The sequence below is a fragment of the Necator americanus genome, chromosome III (genome assembly GCF_031761385.1).
Source record: "Necator americanus strain Aroian chromosome III, whole genome shotgun sequence".
NCBI classification, from domain to species: domain Eukaryota; kingdom Metazoa; phylum Nematoda; class Chromadorea; order Rhabditida; family Ancylostomatidae; genus Necator; species Necator americanus.
Window position 1 is genome coordinate 1982078 of NC_087373.1, and position 20038 is coordinate 2002115.

The window sequence follows — 20038 nt, forward strand, 5'->3', positions numbered from 1 at the left end:
ACATACAACACACAAACGAGAATGAAATTAGCCACATGAAGAAGAAACAGCCCGAGCTCAATTGCTGTCGTCGGAATCACCACGCGGATCACGTTTGGATCATCACGTTTAGTGGACGAATCGGAGCTAGTAGTTTTGAGCGCGTAATGATCACCGCCTCCTCATCTATCACTACCGGTACGGAAAGACGAAAGACTTTGCAGACGGTGCGAAATTAAAAAAAGGAACCAGCATTGACAGAAGTGGATTAATGCGGATAAACTCAAAAGGAACAAGACACACAAACAACGAACGAAACCCAAGTATGAACGATACGAAAACGATGGCTTTCCATAGTGGCGATAACAGATTTGGCGTTGCTAGGCACGTACTAACAGCACACGGTGATCAAGGTATCAAATGATTCCCGCGCGATTCGGATGCTCTCGGTGTCGTTGACGTATCCATTGCGTCGTCAATCCGTGACAGCATTGATGATCCGCCGGTTAGTAGATGAGAAGTTCCATGATTATTATGGTGGTTACCTTGTTCCATGCTAAAAATATATCGATTATTCTGTTTGATCCATGGAAATCACACAAAATACAATTCTCATACAGTTGGAACGTTAACAAATTAAAGAAGACGAAAATATGAGATATAAGGAAAAAAAAAAACTTCTAAACATCACAACACAAGCACATCAACGGAACTGAGTTAAACACATGAAGACTTCCCCAATCTCATTTGCAACAGACCCATATCCATTTTCTTTTTCTTACAACTTCAACTGAGAAAAAGAAGAAAGAATCAATTCGCTAAGCAAACGAAGCCCACATTGAAAGGGAGAACGAAGGACGAATCGCTGTTGATAGACGCACAATTACGTCCTCAATTTTCTGTCACTACCTAACGTCTACAGTATCATTGGCAATCGATAATAATTGTGATCTGCTCCAATGAAAGAATCGTTGATGCGAATACCCTTATATACAAAAAAGACAAAACTAAATTGAGTGGACGTTCGCCAATACAGAAACGCACACATAATTCAATACTTATGGGAAACCAAAATACCCGTACGTGAAAATAAAATGAAAGAACTAAAGAGCACCAAATAATACGAAAAAGAAAGCATAACTTTGACATTAATGTGTAGTATTTAAATGAACAATTGACATGAAGCGACAAAAGAAAAGATGGCTGCTTAGAAATACGATAATGGATGTAAAAAAACAAGATCTGTTATTCCTTACGTTGGCAATAGAAATAATAAACAGAAAATATTAAACGAAATAGAAAATTCTGTGCGTTTTTTCGCTTTATTTCGACGATGAAATTAACACAGTTAGGACTGGCGGATTTAGATCAAATATGCGCCGTTTTGTTCGACAACTTTTGCCCATATTGAAAGCAATTTCATAATTTCGCAATTGAAGAAATCCTCGTCCTTATTTGCAAAAAAACTTGACCACTTCATTTTCATAAGGCTCTCTTGAGACCAGTTTTGTACCCACGAGAAAATTTTGCAAATGCTTAAGAAGGTGATAGTCGCTTGGTCCCGGGTTTCGACTCCACGGCGGGCGGTGGTAGAATTACACATCCAAGCTCTTGGAGCTTCTAACGGATCATTAGAGATTGTGCAGCCTGGCGCTATCTTCATGGAACACAATACCTTTCCTATTGTGCAATTCTAGCCGTTTCTGGTCGATCGTCTGGTTGAATCCGGTCAGTTGTTGACATAGAGGTCTGAATTGAGTGCTTGGCCCAATAGGAGAATCACATCGGACCAAACAGTCAACTAGGATGGTGGATGATTCGTTTCCAATTCCACCAAACACACAGCAGAACTTTTTTGGTCGTTAATCCGAGCTTCAATTGGCTTACCCCGACTGGATCGCGATCATTTTCGGTTTTTTGTAATGACAGCTTCAAGCACCAATCAGGTGGAACGAATGTTGGTCGAATTTGGCAAAACGTACACAAAGATAGGCCTTCAGTTGAACCTGGACAAGACGATGTTCATGGGGAATGGATGGATTTCTGATGCTCCATTCACGCTCAACGGAACGAACATATCCGAATGCTCCAGTTAACCAGTTAAGTTGTATATCTAGGTCGGAAAATTAAAATGATACCTGATCTCCAAGCTGAGTAGGATGAAGCGAGCGACTTGAGGAGCATATAAGAGCATCGAGGATGTAGTGAAGAAGACCAGGAACACCCGACTCCGTGCTCACTTCTTCAACACCACTGTACTTCCTGATTTGACCTGCGCTTCAGAAACCTGAGCGTATCGCAAGCAGGAGGAAAATGCGATCAGATTCATAGAACGCGCTGTGGAAATGACGATGCCTGGAGTATCCAGCTTTAGGCAAATTAAAGAAGGGATTCGAAGTTAACTTCTACGTCAACGACCGAAGTTCAAAGACGCTGCCACATATGCCAAGGAAAGTAAAATTAAGTGGCCCGGATACGTGAAGTGTTTTAACGACAATCGTTGGCGCTGTGAGCGACTGTATACGACGTGAAATCAAACGCACCGCAGGAAGACTGCCGAATTGATGGCTATACCTTTCTACGAAGTCCTTTAAAGAAAAATACGATGCTTTTCGAGTCTCTAGCAAGAAGAGAAGCCAATGGGCAACCCTTGCAAGCGATCGGGACAAATGGAAGTATTATTGGTGTCCGCTCGTGCTCAAAATCGATGAACAATGGGAGCATAAATGATATAGGTGATATAGGTGAATGTCACCTTGAAATCGGCGTATACTATGACCCGATATGATGTTCACATCGTCAGATATGGCTCACTAAAGACATCTAGCAAAAAGACTCAGAACTTTTTACTTCACATAATATTTGCAACATTATCGGAACAGATAATGTAATTCTAAAGCAACTATTCAAAACCGAAATTTAGAATCAATATCTATTTGCTCCCCATGTCCGTCACGGTAAACCGCAATGAGTGGATGTTCAGCAGAAAATGACAGTGCTCAATCAAAATAACTACGCTAACACACATTCTGTTTCCCTTCAACAAAAAATAAAATAGTTGTTGAATAAGCAAACAAGTTTCTTGCTCGACTACCTGAGTATTGTAAAACTGCAGCGTATTTCTACCTTATAATTGTTGTAATTAAGAGAAAATTTATGTATAAGCAATAAAGCCCTTCTATACCAACCCTTCAAATCATGTTACAGTTATTTCAGGAACCAACAATAAATAGTTCCTTTCACCTCATAAGCTTAAGGTTTTCCATCACATCGGATAATAGATACCATTTTAAAACATCAAATCAATTAAGAAATATTTTTAAAAAATCCTTGGGTTATATAAAAAAGCAAAGAGAAAACTCACAAATTAGGCTTGCGAGGTGATCGTGCACGGGTGACCTGAGGAGCTGGTTGATTCATTGCCTCTAGTACGGATGGTGCAACATAAGTGAAGCCGACGAATGGATTGTCGCCAGTTAAACTGAAAAGATTTAAAAGTTAGGAGATTAAGATTAAAATGCTAATCATTTCAAATCATTCCTCACCTAAATGTTGAGTCACAAGGTGAATCAACCGGTGTCATTTTGGTGAACCGTGTGTCAAACAAAGACGCATCCTCTTCGCTTTTCATCTCAGGCTTGAAAGGTGGCTCAAGCTTAAGAAAATGATATTCGATAAACGTCAACAAGGAATGCTTCAGTGACTGTGAGAAGAGATAGAGATTAGGCTCAAAATAACATGAAGCTTGGCGCAGTTGCGCAAATGGCTATGTTCGAAGTGGCGCAGTGAACCAAGGGATTGAGATCGAGGTGGGACCATCACGAACTACAGCGATGAGTAGTGGTAACAAGGTCTCCTCCCGATCCCAACCGCTACGCTTCACCGCAACACTACGAACGCAACAGCTAATGTAACTGCAATAAGCTTCACCCCATTTGACCAGAGCATATCTTTTGTCATTACTTCTAAATAATTTGTAGTTAACGTTCAATTGATTGATCAGTTCTCGTAGCAATTGAGAGGGAAAAGCTGAATAGTTAAAAGAAAAACGGCACGCCGATCTCTACATACCTCTCGCGCAAAAACAAGATTCCAGTTGAGGTGACGGAAGAACGGATGCTGTTTGATTTCCTCAGCATCCTCTGGTCCTAAAAACTCACACAACTTAGTAGAAGAAAGTTAATCTGTGAAAGCAGTGAAAGTGAAACCAAGACCGGTAAATACCCTATACAAAATTGAGTCAAAGCAATTATTTGTTTACAAACAAGAGCCTTCAAAACGGGTTAAGGAGAAAAGAAGCTGGAACAAAAATTCAACTGTCAAAAGGAAAGCTTTCGAATATTCCGAAACACTTAAAAGAACATTAATGGTGTCAGCCTTGACTGCATGAAATATTTCTTTTTTCCCGGAGATTTTATTTTACTGCTAAACTATGTTCCGTGTTGGAGGTGACTGCAGGATAGCATTATGTATTGTAGCTTCGAATTATGAAAGTTTTTACTTTAGATCTATTAACGAATGCCCTTTCATGGGAACAAATTCAAAAAAGACGAAACACACCAAAGAGCATGTGCGCGATGGAATCATTCTATTGCAATGTTCTTCAAAAATAATAAAAGAGTGATAATACAAAAAAAGGATAATCGTGGTTGCTTTCATGAAAAATTATGATAAGGAATAGCCAACGAAGATATGATTATGCAGTACTGCTTTGCATTAAAAGTAGATTTAAACTGGCTCAGGAAGGATGCTCTCATTTACATTACACCGTTGTGAACAATAAAGCATTCATAAAGCACCAATAACATTTCGAAGACTCCAAAGACTACAAAAGAATTCATGAAACACTGATAAGATTTTGAAAACACCAAAGACTACCAGAAAGAAGAAAACTGTAATAGACCATTCTCATTCTATTTAATTCAAGAAATCAATTGAGAACAAAAATAAACTTACCAGCTCCAAGCCTCGTTTCAACATGCCTCTTCAGCAATCTTTTGATTAAGTCACGAGCTTCAACAGATAAATAAGCTGGCAAGGTTAAGCGACCCTGAAGAAAACAATGTGCAGATAGTGAGTTTATGCAGTTTTAAATAAGCAGATGTATGCTCATGATAATCTTCCATAGAACTACTTGCCTTAAGAATCTTATCAATAGTTTTCTTTCTGTTTTCTGCTGTAAACGGTGGTCCACCGGTCAGCATGTCGAACATTAATGCTCCTAAGCTCCACCAGTCCACAGCCTTCCCATGACCGCAACGCATCAGTATTTCCGGCGCCATATACTCTGTTATCAATTATGAGGAATTCAAGAAAAATCCACTCTGAGAATGGATTTAAAACCTGAGTTTTACGCAAAAAAAAAGTGATCTGTTTCTTTTTTGTAATGGAGAAAAACCAGTGGAAACAGAACAAAAAAGAAAACTTCACACTCGTTCACAATTTGTTAACAAAAACAGAATAACGTAAAAAATGCAAAAATCAAACCAATAGTTCCGCAAAATGTGTGCGTCTTCTGATCGCCTTCTATGGCTTCCTTACATAATCCAAAGTCAGTAAGTTTAACATGGCCACGCGAATCGAGAAGAATGTTCTCAGGTTTGAGATCACGATAGATGATACCTGCATACGAACAGCTGTTTTTGAAACAACGTTACTTGGAAGATTAGGGAGAAAGTGCATTATTCAAAGTGAAATTAGGGATAGCAAATAGCGTTTAGAAATAGAAATTTCTTATGGACCAACCGAGTGGGTGCAAAAGTAGCAAAGAATCATTAACATATGTTTTTTCTGTTACTTTCAGAGTAATTTGCCCGAGCAAAATAACAACAGAGTAAATTTCACACCACTCAAAATGAGCCGTACTCACCCTGCCGATGTAGATGCTCCAGGCTCACAACTATTTCGGAAAGATAAAATGCAGCTGTGTCCTCTAGGAACATGCCTGTAAAAAGCTTTTCTTCGCAGTTTTTATATACTTTTTACATAAAAGCATAGACAATAACCTTATGGAAATGTGTACAACATTGAAAAATTCATTCAAAAACTCATTTACCTTCTCTTTCAAGATGCATAAATAATTCTCCGCCACTAAGATACTCGAGAATAAGATACAATTTGCCGCCAGTTTGAAACGCATAAAGTAAATCGCAAATAAATGGACTTTTCACGGCTTCCAAAATGTTCCGTTCAGCCTAAAAATTGAACATTGAAAATAATGAACAAAAATAGAGGTCAGTGACGGAACATATCTTGAATTTAGTCAAATATACTAGTATATAAATGAAAAAGGTAAAAGAAAAACTCACCTTAGTATGTGCAGTATCTTTTTGATTCCTGACAATTGTTGCTTTTTGTAAAACTTTCATAGCAAATATTTTTCCTTTATCAGAACCCGTTGTTTTCTTTACTTGAAATACCTGCAATAAATATCTAGAGGCACATCCATTTTTTATGGAGACATGACATCATAATGTTCTATGTGTCTTACACAAATAATCCGGAGAGACTGTACCTAGAATGTAGTCACGAATAACAAATACTCATCATTTAAAAGGGATAAAACATAACGAAGTCGCATGTGATTCTATGTTTCTAGTGGAAGGATTAACAAAACTGATACCAAAAAAGAATAATCTCAAAAATGAGGAAGCAAAATTGTTACTCCAATAAAACTTCGTACTCTAAAATGTACAGATTCACCTTTCCATAACCACCCTTTCCTAAAACTTTGAGCAGTTCGAAATCTTTTGGCCCGACTTTCACCCCTTGGTTGACAGCGATGCATGACAAGTCAATTGCTTCAACCATAGGATCCTCCCTGAAAAAATAATATGAAAATTCAATAAATCATAATGAATAGCTTGACACTGATCATTCCCTTTCAAATGCTTTAACGCGTTAGACATTCATTTATTAGAAAATCAGAAAATCGATAGTCAGGAGTGTGAGGAGTAAATTTAGCAACTAAGGGCAGAAAAAAATACCTTATAGAATCTATTGCGTTGTGCAGTGTGATGAGAGAAAAGAGATGAGAATAGAAAGAAGACAAGAAAAATAAGGAAAAAAAGCCAGGTTAAGTATAATTAGCTTGAAATGTACATAATCAGCGTATAGAAGAAAAAAAGAAAGAGATTGGTTAAAATTACCGAAGAAGAGGAAAGGCAGATAGAGCGGAAATGATTTTAAAAAAAAAGATAAACGTCTGGCCCATCCTCTCTAGAGAGATGAAACTTTTTGTCGATAAATTTGTAAGATAAAGTGGAATGAAAAACATACACGGAGATGAAGGGAAAACTAAGGCGATAAATCGAGGACAAAGTGAGAGAAATACAGAAAAGAGTCGTTCGGTAAAGCAGTAAACGTTCGAATAGGAAATTCGACTAACGACAACAGGATGAATAACTTACATATATGACGAGCTTGGTGGTGGGGCGGATATAACACCCTGAAAGAAAAAAAAAGAATAGAAAGAAAAGACTTTGCAAAACTGACAAAAAATCGAAGAACTGTGAAAATTTCTACAAAAAGGAAGAGTGCTGAAATTCAGAAAGTCCAAAATTTCTGCCACTCTGTTATCTCTCTTTCGTGACATAAAACGGTCAAAATATTACGGGCATTTGACACTTACATCAGCTACATTACTGTACATTTGATCATCTTCCATTTCTTCCTGTTGTGCACCACCATCGAAGCGATGGGGTTCACCTCCGTCTAGCTCGATATCAAAAACACCCGCCATGCCTGGAAATTATGATAACGAATTGAATTAGTTGTATAATGCCGCCAGTGAACGGACAGTATTGAGAATAGTATGTTTCCAGAGGAAAATCCTAATTACGACGGTTCGAAAGAACTGAAGATTAGCTAGAACTGTGCTTATAAACTTTTCACATCAGCATCGTCTGACAGGATCAATTTAATTTCATCTTATCTTCCTATCATTAGAAACCTACGAACTCTAAAATTACCAAAAAAAAAAGAAGCTTGAATCATTTAAAGATGATGTTCGTCATGATAAACACGGCTATCACAATACACTAATGTTATAGAGGGATTTGTAGTCCAACTACTGTACTGAACAAGAGACAAAACTTTCTATAAGATTTTCAGATTGTGTAGTATTTCTCCTAAAGTTCCCGGCATTAATTATAGTTTGTAGCAAGCACATTACCTTTATGCGCTCCCTTTGAAATCACATATTTTTTTATTCTCAACAAGGAACACTCAGTATCTTCACTTTACGCATTAGCTGCTTCTCTAGTGTGTTCTTATAGAAGTTCAGTGTTTGGAATGTTAACGATTGATCAAAGAGATGGTTCATCGATTAAGTTCACTAAAATCAACACCGGTGAACTGATCCTTAGAACCTTAACGTGATTTTCGAGGTCAAATTGAAAGCTATCACATAATGAAAAATTTAGATTTTACAATATGCCCAGTTACAGTTCTAAAAGTGAGTGACAACAATGTTCCCCTGACTCACTCTCCTTACTCAAAGAGTTCTCTATTTCAGCATAGTGTTGCGATCGTCAGAACCAATGCAAGTAAGCGTTTCCATCTTTTATAAAAATTTCTGCAACTGCACAAAACTTGTGGAATAATCATGATTCCTAGAGTACTGAAAAGATCAATAGCTAGGGAGTCAAAACTAGCTTTTTTTTAAACATATTAAATATGCACAGTCAACGTTTTCTCTCAACTAAAACCCGTAAATCCATGGAGAGAGGAAAAAAAAACGGTGCCACCTAGTAACCGTTACCAAGTCTCCTATAGGAGATTTATACGTGTACGATTTGTAGTGAAAAGAGCATAATTCTTGCCTGATCAATAATAACAAAGTTCTTATAAATACCATAGAACGTTAGTTTAACTTGGTACAATGACGTCGTAGCCATTTCCCTTTATGAATACGTCAGAAACCAATGCAATGTTGATTTAAATGCCTGTTAACGGCGGAAACTGTGCCAGACAACAATGAAATTCAATAAACGTGAAGTGAATACATTAGATACGAATAAATGTCTATGTTATTAACTCAGCGCATCATATGACGTATTACAGCTGATATAAGATTATTTGTCCCTTTGAAAGAGAACTGTATATCAGTGTATAATGCTTACAAAGTTAATCTGTCAGTTAAATAGAAAAGAAATGTAACATCGGTCAACCAGAACATCAGCATAGAAGAGGAGAAACTAAGAAACTAGCTTCGAATGGCGACTGCGTTACGCATTGGATATTACGAGAAATTACACCTTGTTGTGCAACGATTTAGTCATCCGATATAAATAAGCAGTAGTGAATTAAAACAAAGCCAAGAGATTATTCTCCAACAGCCGAGCTCGTATATAGATGAAAATGAAAGAAGAAACCACATTAAGGAAGAGAAAGGAACTTACCTGTACGGTGTGAGTACTACTTGTCCATCAACGTGCTCAGGAAGCACGCTTATTTGGCTTAAAAACCTAGAAAATCAGAAAATTAACCAACCATAACTGAAGTCTGGCGTTAGAACGAACGCGAATCGATACAATAAACAGCACAAATCAACGATTCGTTAAAAATCAAAACCAGGAAAAAGTGAACATTCCTCTGCAATTTCTTTTTGATTTCAAAAAGTATATGAAATCGTGGATTTCTTCAAAATCCATCAAACATCTCACTTGAAAACTTTGCAAATATTTTAACAACTGCGCGTTTCAACTCAGCTACAAAGTTTGGTCCAATAAAACTAAACGACCATCCAGATCACACCTCAGCTTAATGTAGAACAAGAAAAAAAAACAACAAGAACAGGAAAACTGCACCGAACACGCTTAGGATATAGCTTTGTAAATTCACAGTGTAGGCATAGAAAATGAATAAAAAATAATCTTATAATCTTGGAATAATCCTCTATGCTAATGAATTAACATCGAAGAGAAATGCAGAAATATTTGTTGTTCTTAGTTCTTGAAACATATCAAGTGCAACACAGAATACGAGTGTTTTTCTCAAACCTGCATAATTCAAGCGAGAAATGAGAAGTTTACAACAATTTTCCCAAAACGTCTTCTCAAACACACGTTTCTATTTCATTCTTCAGTCCTTCAACAAGTTCACAAAATATTATTACAAAAGAAACGCGTGTTCAGCAAACGAAAACGATAGTGACACATCAAAACCGAGAAAGAATCAACACGTAACAGATGTAGTATGTAAAATGATGACAAAATGTGATTTCAAAACAGTTAACGGTTACGAAACACCCCTAAGTCATCATTATTATTTTCGTCGAAAAGACACCAAGAAAAAAAAAGTGCGAAGATGAGAAATAGAAGATCGAGAAGAAAATGAACAAGAGATGCGATGAGAAGAAGAAGAAGTAGAAGCGGGTTGTTGGAAAATGTTACAAATAAGCAAATCGATTCGCGAAACAGGAGCGATTAGATAAGGGGAATATTCGCAGTCGGTCAGAAGACGTCAGCACCGTTGTTGTGTGCGTGTGTGTGTGTGTGTGTGTCGGACTAGGCGGAGGAGGAATACACTTCGCCAGCGACACCTCAAACCTCTGTTCGAGGTCATCAATAAAAATGGTAAAATCATTATGCACTGTTCGACGAGGACAGTGCATTCGCTCTTTTTGTTCACAGTGTGCACTGAGAATCGCATACATACATACATAAATATATACATACATACGTACATACATACACATATATACACAGCAGCAGTAGGAAGCGCATCATCGATCCGCTACAACCACCACCACCACCACCACCACCACTACCACCACCCCATAACCACCACCATATGTGTGGGCGACAAGGGAATTCAGAAGCGATGTCGGCGACGACGGCCGCGCGATCACTGCCTTCTTCGCGGCGAAACGCGCTCCCGTATCGATTGATTGCACTAACGAGGCACAAGCGGCGAGTGTCCGTGTGTGTGTGTGTATGTCTATCAAGATCAGACCGCGGACTTCACGTCGCGCGACCACGACTGCTAGCCATCGCGCGACAATCGCCATCGCATCTGTATTCGGAATCTGTTCGCATGGATCCAACCGACCACATATATCGCCATATCCACTACTGTTACGTTTTTATGATTGTTTGAAAGATCCGAAGCGTGGGTGTGGATACTTGTTTGCATTCTCGCACACACGACACACAAAACAGACAGCCAGTTGACACAGTCGGTCACAGTATGTGTCATTGTATTGTCGAGACATCGGTGAGGAAAGAATCCTGAATTAATCACTGACCAAATGATGATGATCCTCCTGGGTCAGAGCACTTACGATGCACTTGTCAACGCTAATAATCGAGCCTCGGAGAAAATGAAATGTGACGCGCTCGACTTCATATCGACGAATACACAGCCTCTGTGAAGCGAAAGTACATTCGAGTTCATTTCATTTGTGTATCGATGTACCGATGTTGCAAAACCTGCATTCCAGCCACCATGGATTTCACCGTTGTAATATAATGAGTCGAGTGCATGCTATCGGCCGCTTTATTTCTAATTGATGTTCTAATGAATCAAATAAATTCCTTGAGAAAAAAGGAGAAGAAAACGCAAAATTTGAAGGCATAATAAAACTCAGAAGTGAGCAGAAATAGATCCGCTTCGTATTATTCAGTTCTATTTACTACCTAATATGTTTTAATATAGATTAGATTACTTTTAAATGCACATCCCAACTTCTAAGGCTCAGAAAATTCTAATGCACATTATTTTCTGCTTTTTTTTCAATCTTTTTTTGTCCTAGCAATATAGGCGTTGTTCTCAGTGTGCTATATCGCTCGTTCATTTTCATGCAAACTTCTTCCGAGTAGTTTCTGATTTCCAAGTAGCACCGCAGAAAACCGTGAAAAGTTGGTCTCCAAGTTGTAAAGCTCGCCCGGAAAAGAAAAAAAAAGAATGATTCAATGGAATGACAGCGACTATCTCGCTCGTAATTTTTACTTGTAACCGAATCAAAAGATGATTAATGGAAGGAATCAATGGAAGACTAATTTGAAGAAAAAAAAATTTGCAACTGAATGTTTTTTCAAACTTAGAACTTTCGCAGAGAGTTTCTGAGAGAGTTTCTTCATTAATTAACTGCGATGGATTCAAAAATGACTGTTCAAATGTTGCGTATATCGTTCTTTTTGCATATTAACAGGAGGAAACTAAGGTCTCAAGAACAGCAACAGTTAATATTTTGTATATTGCAGCAGATTTTAAAGAATTCACAGGTTTTTGCTCCTGTGCTCAAACTAAACATCAGCAATTTCCTGCTTAAAATTTTTCGCCATCTTTTCGATGAGGGTTAGACTGACGTAAAACAGAGTTCACAACTAAAATACGTGACATGTACGGAAGTAGCGCGAGTTACTGCATGCGCGTCGCGGTCACGCGCATGAACATAAGTCCCGGAAGAATATGCAACTGATTGCAAACTGTGCTCAAACGAGTAATAGGAAATAGAAATTGTTGCTCTCGGATGAAAATCATAGGTGAACTCTGCTCTATCGCCAACCTCTGGCCCCTATACAATCGTGCCACCCCTGAGAACTGTTAATCCCTTTCCTCGTTGTCTATATTAGCAACAAATTGCCGAATCCATACTAGGATATTCGTAACCTCCAATGCACATGCGTTCTCATCATTCCAGAGAGAAAAAAAAAACAAACAGTGGCCCTTTCACATTCAGTAGTGAGGCTTCCGTTCCACTATGACGTGGGTATGAGTTAAAAACAACACTATAGAATTTATGATTCTGTCATTCTGTCAGGAATAAAAGAGTAGTCGAATGGTCGAGTGGGAGTTAGTTGAGTCTCAATCGAAGCTGAATGAGTTATGACGTTATGAAGTGGGTGGGACACATTGTGTAACTCTATACGTCAACATTCGAACTCTTTATTTACGTCAAAATAGAATCGAAATTCACCATACGTGGGCAGGAGACTTTAAAAAAGTTTTACATGTTGACGTAATGTCTAAGAAGGATAACTACGACTCGGAAAATTCCAGAAATAACATTCTTTTTTTTTGCGTAAATGAAAATGAAACAGAGGAAACGACGTAAAACACCACTGAAAAGCCGTTCGTCGATGACAAGAAAATCTATCCCACTAAACCTGTTTGCGTTAGATAACGGATTTCAATGACGTCATACTAGCCGTTGCTAGACGAAACGCAAATCAATTCGCGGAAAACGGGGAAAATGTGGATTTCCGGGGAATTTTTCCTTACATTTGCAATTTAGATGGAAATAAAATGATCACACATTCACTCGTTCACTCGTTCATTCATGATTGGAACCGATCGGCCTCAAATGGAAACAATGGTCCTTTTAGAGGGAAAAAAAAACGCAGTAGCGGGAAAATTCTTATTTTTCTCTGTCACAGCTTACGAGTCACTTTTCTAACTCGTAAACTGTGACCAAGAAAAAAACTCCGGGGTCCATTCCGAACGCTTATCCTCAACAATAAATTACTTTTCGTCACTTGGCTTCGTCATTCCAACCAACAGGCGCATGACAAAGTGAGCGAGGAAACCTCCTCAGTTGCAGATTCCATTTCCAAGGAATGCGAATAGTCAACAAATTGCGAGGGAATACTATGAAATAAAGTGTAGATTTCTAGTTAAATCCACCTCCATCGATTCGATTTTTAATCTAAGGCTGACGATCACTGTGAACGGTAATATCAAGCGAATTGAGTGCTTTCTTCTTCTTCACAGATTTCTCTCTTACACAGTTTGTCGATTGAAAACCACTTTTCTCTCGATTATCTAATGTTTTATTTGTTCATTGCTGCTTCTTGTAGATGTTTTCTGCGTTAGAGAGAAGAAGAAAGGCACCGGTTATGTAATTCCGGTTCTCCAATAACTCAGTTCAAGCTTTTCTGCTACTGTTGCCTTTTAAGCACCGATAAAATAGTTGTGGGACAAGTTCTACGCGCAAAAAAAAAGTCTTCTCCATAACTCTCTTAGTGAAAGTGCTAACAGAAAACTAGTTCCGAAAGGAAAAAGCAATACTTCAATTGAGCATCTGCTTTTTTTTTACGATGCACTTAAATTTGTTCATGATTGTAAAGTGCTAAACCCTTCACTATCCTAAAGAACTTTCTTCCTTTCATGCAGATACGAACAAGGAAGGGCAATTTTCCTTGTACATGGCGGTACTCAAAATCATAAACGATAAAGGATAAAGTGTCTGGCGTTAATCAAACCGCTTGGGATGCGCCCCACGTTCGCTTCAATTCAGAATCGTTTGAGGTTTACGAACGAGTGCCAGCCGATGTGTCAAGTTGGTGTTTTTAACCTCGCAGACAAGTCTGGTACCAATTTATCGACCCCAAGCGGATTTGAAAATCCGATCGTTCGTACAGACAGCGGAACCTCTAACCGCTACACTACACCACGAGCTAGACCCCTCTCGTAGGCGAGATAGGGAGGAACCGGAACCTCCTCAGGTCGAGGAGGTTCCGGTTCCTCCCTATCTCACCTATGTTCGAGTGCAGCCGTTTACGCAACTGCGCCGTACTTCATGTCGTTTTGACCCTACTATAAACATAACTAATCAAATAGTACCATTACACCAATCACCTCGAACGATCAACTGTTGCAGGGTGCATACTCCATCTGAGTACAGCGGCAATGTAACACAGAAATGCGTATATCGACTAGGTCCCAAAACAACTGCGGTTCCTACGGTGGTGACCATTCACTAGGGAATTCGTGTTCAACACATTATGTCGAAAACCAAGCGGATTATCGATACGAATCGATAATCCGCTTGGTATTCGACATAATGGTTCCTATACTAATGTATTAAAGGCTCACTCCACGAATTGAGGTGCTACGGATTTCAGGTGGAGTATTCGTATACGGGATCGTAAATTAAGGAGAGGGGTGATTCGGTCCATTTTTTCCTAATTGCCGTAAAAAACGGCCCGGAAGATACAGCTTCAGGCGTTCTGGCGCACTATTTTCCAAAAGGAGTTCGACTGGAGCGCGCCAGCGTTGTGCCGCGCCGCATCATCCGGGCCGTTTTTTACGGCAATTAGAAAGAAATTGACGGAATCATTCTCCTCTCCATAATCTACGATCCCTTATAAGAATACTCCACCTGAAATCTGCAACACCTCAGATTCGTGGGGTGATGCTTTTAATTCGTGTATTGCGGACCAAAGCAGGGACTCATTCGCGGCACATCTGTGATCGAATCTATGCTCAACGTGCAGTATAAATGCATCTTATCGCTTCAATGTCACAACTCCCCCTGCCTAACAATTAACATATTGTATTAATTCACAGAGGTCCAATGACACTCAATACACTTAATCCATTGTAATACGAACTCCCTCCAGAGTACAAGACGAGTACAAATCAGCATTCGGTTCAAGTTCGAATCGCCGACAAGTCGAGTCAGCATACGAATATCTTTAAAAAAAGATAGGTAAATAGTGATTTCATTGAGACGTACATATGGTGTGGATTTACGTCACCTCTCACTTCAATGTAACGTCGATTCGTTAAACAATGCCCTCCATAAGGTGTGCAATTTTGTACGTCTAGCAGCTGTAAGTGCCCTTTTTTCTTTTTGTTATTCAGCCTTGGTCATCCTAGCAACGTATCTCATCGTCTCATCGACAGTAGTTATACAAAAAGCAGTTGGCAACCCCTTTGAAAGAAAAATTCGCTTGATTTGCAGCAAATGAAATGAAAAATCTGCAGATCTCATTGCGAAAGCACTAATTAAATAGCAATATAAAAATCTGTAAATGGAACGTTATTAGTGAAAAGGGATATGGTAGTGATGTCATGATAGGCTAATTTGTCCGCCCACCTCCCACCTCCGGTAATTACTGTTTTTTTCCAGAAAATTGCTGAGCATTTTGAAAAAAAAACATCAATTTGTTGCAAAGGAGGAAGTACGGGTCAATTTGTCACCTAATTATCCCTGCCGCGCCCCCTTTTCTCTCACGTCATATATTTATAAGAAATTGAACGAATTCAATTCAATATATAGGGCACATTATGTAAAAAAAAATCCTCGCATCAGTATTTGAAGACACTGGTTGCAGAGCAAGTTCTATCCACTTTTTCAATTTTATGAAGAAATATTAAAGTAAAAAAAAACGGGAAAAATATTGCCCGCTGCATTTCAATTCCATCACCAACCCGAGAAAAATGAGGAAGAAAAAAAAAGAGATAAAACTTGTGAGCCAAAAGAAGAAAATGCACTAGCAGCTCTTTCTTTTGAAAAAAAAAGGATGTGAAACGCTCTAGGAGGTCTAAAAGTCCCCACTCTGGGCGCTTAGAACGTTCGTGGATTCCACGCAAGCGATAAAAGATCCCGTACTTGTTTCTCTTCGTGACCAATCATTCATTGTATGGCATTTATCGAAAGTTTCACACTTTTACGTGCATCTACTACAATGGTAGTAGAGCTGGATCCTCTTTCGTCCAATTATTCACTAACACAAACTTTTTGTCCAGAAAAAGAAAGAACTCTGGTAGTTTATCTTCCATTTTTTTCTAACGGAAATTCTTTCCTCACTCGATCGGCTTATTTATGGATCTTTCGTAAGAATCACTGGATGTGAGGCTCAAAAAAAAGTCATCACTTCCTCCCATCTCCTTCATTGATTCCACCCACAATACAAGCGTCCCGAGTATTTTCGTCTTAATCGAAGACAGAACGGAGGCGATGTGGGAAATAATTATTTGGAAGATACATAGTTAATTTTCTGATCCATGATTTCGCTCTGAAACCCACTTTCCATTGAGGTCCGGAAGAACAACAAAAACCGACAAAGAGAGGTGTAGAAGAGCTTTCGATTAGTGTTTAGCATCTTACCAGCGGAGGACGGAAACCACAGAGGGAATTTTTTTTTTACCTGAGAAACTAAGCTAAGAACTACTGCTGGCTATCCTATCCAGCATCCACGAATTCCATTATCCACTAAAAAGTTTGCTAAAATAATTAGAATTTCAGTGAAATGTAGAACGATTACTGTAACTTTCAATTAAAGAGTTGGAACGCAATTATTCATATTGGCTTCCCCTCTAAATCCTCTGGATCTACAGTATAATTAAATTGTTCAATAATTAGCTTTGCCAACGCTACAGCCTTCGTCAGAGCTGACGTCGGAGATGATGTCAAGATGTCAATTTGGAAATGCAATGAAAGCAGCGAGATTCAATCCATTAAAGGAAATCCATTAAAGGAAAGGAATTAAGTGCTATAAATAGAAACTGTTCAAAAAAATTAACAACAGCTGTTGACGATATTCAGATTCTCAATTCTGGAACTTTCATAAGATACATTTACGATCTTTTTTTTTCGAATTTAACGTCTTCGATTCTAGGTAGAATAAAAGATTGCAAAAAAAAAAGCTTGCATATTATATGAGTTTTAAAACTTTCGCAACTCTGCATGTTGTATAATTTTTCTTCTAAAGAATGGACGCAGAAGAAGAGGACGTTTCAGTGTTAAGAAGGCTTCTGAACGAGCCAATAGTGACATTTTCTCTCCGCCCCTTCCAATCTTACAACTCACCGCGAAGTCGCACACCTCGAGCATATAGCACCGTCTACACCCCATTGCTCGTTTTTCTTCTTTCATTTTCTTTTATCTACCATTTACTAGTAATTACCAGCATAAATAGTTAATATAATTATAATACTGATATATGGGATAAAGGATAAAAAGTCTGGCGTTAGGAAATCCGTTCAGGACCTGCGCCACCACGTCCACTTCAATTCAGAATCGTTTGAGGTTCACGAACGTGTAACTGCCTATACAAAGACTTGCGGGAGCTGGCCGATGTGTCAAGTCAGTGTTTTTATCCTCCCAGACAAATCTGGTACCAATTTTCCGACCTCGGGGGATGAAATGCTTGGTGAGCACTAGGGCGGATTCGAACCTCCGATCGATCAGATGCAGACAACGGAGCCTCCATAGTGGAACCTCTAACCGACTGCGCTACCTTATGATTGCATACATACATAGCATTTAGTACAATTGGGGAATAGACTAATGGAAAAAAAGTGACGTTTGCAAGAGTCAACGGTAGTTTTTCGACGAAGAAATTCACAGCGAAAAAATGTGAAAAGATTTTCCAGAAAGAAATTCCTATCCCTTTTTTCTCGATTTTAAATTTGACCATCCTCTGTATATAATCACGAATACTGTGCCTCACAGGCCCTTAGGTTTCCAGAAGTGTTTGAGACACATCCGTAGTGAATTGGCGAACTATCGACGGGTCTCCCCCAACCCCCCTCTCTTCACGAGAGCCGACCTTTCATTCCTTCTTCATTTTATTCTTTCAAATATTCTTCTTTCACAAGTATGATATCATACCTTTAGCTTTCTGGAAAAAATGAAAGAATCTGCAAAAATTCACAAAAATGAGAGATAAGTGGAAGAAAAGTCAATTCGCAAAAGGACAAATCGCCTTCATTAAGGATCTGCGAGAAACAATATTCTAATTATAACGCCGAACTAATATTTAAATCGTCAAATATTATTAACAATATTTTTCATTTTCAGACCATTGTGACGTATAATATACAAGCCTCACTACTTATATAAAATCCACCTTAGTGCTTTTTATTTTGTATAGAAAGGAATGCAGTATCGATTAGCAAGATTATCTTGAAAGAGATTCCGCAATGTTCCACCTTATGAAAACATTAACAATCCATCATATAACAAAACATTCCATAGAATCCCTGGAATGCGTATGTTGTGTATTGAACACATCGAACTATGATCACTGCTGTCAAATGTAAACACATCGTTGTTTCGGCCAAGAAAAGGCCGTTCGCTGAACGAATGACGACGAAAAGCATCAGGATTTCTCGGAAATTTTAATGAGAAAAGACGAAAAGATTGTGTGTAGGGATAGAAAGAAAAAATACTGACGAATGATTGTATAGAAAGGAAATACTTTATGAGCAAAAGGAGAGTTGAAAGTGCTTCAAAAAGCGTGATGTGAACGCAGGGACGCAGGTGAGTTTCAAAAAATCAATGACCATCACTTCCGGTTCTGGGGAATATCGACTGAAAGGGTGTTTATATCACGTACACATGGATTCAATGAATGAAAATGTAATATTTCTATGAAAAAATGGCCTCAAGAGAAATAAAAATATATCGGTGATCGATAAAATGGATCAGTACGAACGTAAAAGTACAAAAATGTATTAGAATCCTAGCACCAATCAATCTAAAGTAAAGTCCCACCATTATTCTCAACGTAGGGGAATCATAATGAAGCTAGAAGTTACGTGGCAGAAAACAAATAAACGAAATAAACAATCCCTAGTGAAGGGAGAAAGAAAGAGCAAAAAGGAAAAGGTGAAAGACGACAGTAAAGAAGAAATGAAAGCAATAAGACTGCATTCACGGACGATGCACGAAGGATTTCGTCTTCTGGATGGTGAGAATCCAACGAGTGCCTTGTTTGACGTTTCTTTTTAGATTAAGAGCCACTATGATGCTAGAAATATCCTCGAAAAGCGTCCATTGCTGGTGGCGCCTTTCTGGGAACACATGAGTTCGCTTCTCGTCGTCTGCGCTCTCAAAAAGTTCGTATTCTTCTCTATACGATGAGTCTACCTCTTCTGTCCATTCCAGACAACGTTGACCGGGAACAAATCTCGCTTAGTCGGCCGAAAACAATCTTTAGTGAACCGTAGACACGCTGACCACATCCAGACTTTTCAAGTGAAGGGGATTTTTCGAGGAATTGAGAGCTGGCTCTTAGGTTATCTGAATTCTCTCCTAAAAGTCCAACCTGGTATCAATTCTACGTGGGTGCGCGCACATAGAGTCCTGATATCACCTCAGAATAATCAATAGTACGATGATAATGCAAATAACCTCTCAGAAATATCGTGGGGAATTTAACTATAAGGAAAATTTCAGCTCACTACGGATACGAATTGAAAGAAGAAAGAAATTAAGAGGACCGAAAATATTCCAGTGCGTTTATAAAGCCTCTTTGTCCATTACTATTACTATTAATACTTATTACTATTAATGAAGTATTAATTAAATAAATCAAATAAA

General features: G+C 38.6%; 1 protein-coding gene across 2 annotated transcripts; it reads right to left on the reverse strand.

Annotated features, from left to right (window-relative positions):
* Positions 1 to 387: 387 nt before the first annotated feature.
* Positions 388 to 9474, reverse strand: RB195_008356 (uncharacterized protein; the record flags this gene model as incomplete). 2 transcript variants are annotated; one of them, XM_064194802.1, is made up of 15 exons in its annotated part: positions 388 to 535; positions 3344 to 3460; positions 3525 to 3634; positions 4051 to 4127; positions 4936 to 5029; positions 5118 to 5266; positions 5467 to 5601; positions 5849 to 5923; positions 6035 to 6173; positions 6288 to 6398; positions 6682 to 6799; positions 7389 to 7426; positions 7610 to 7722; positions 9381 to 9396; positions 9472 to 9474. In XM_064194802.1, 15 exons carry the CDS (start codon positions 9472 to 9474, stop codon positions 388 to 390), a joined length of 1443 nt encoding a protein of 480 aa, XP_064045946.1. The 2 variants fall into 2 exon arrangements, with proteins under 2 accessions (XP_064045946.1, XP_064045947.1); XM_064194801.1 differs by lacking the exons at positions 9381 to 9396; positions 9472 to 9474 and having other exon boundaries at positions 7610 to 7720.
* Positions 9475 to 20038: the final 10564 nt, after the last annotated feature.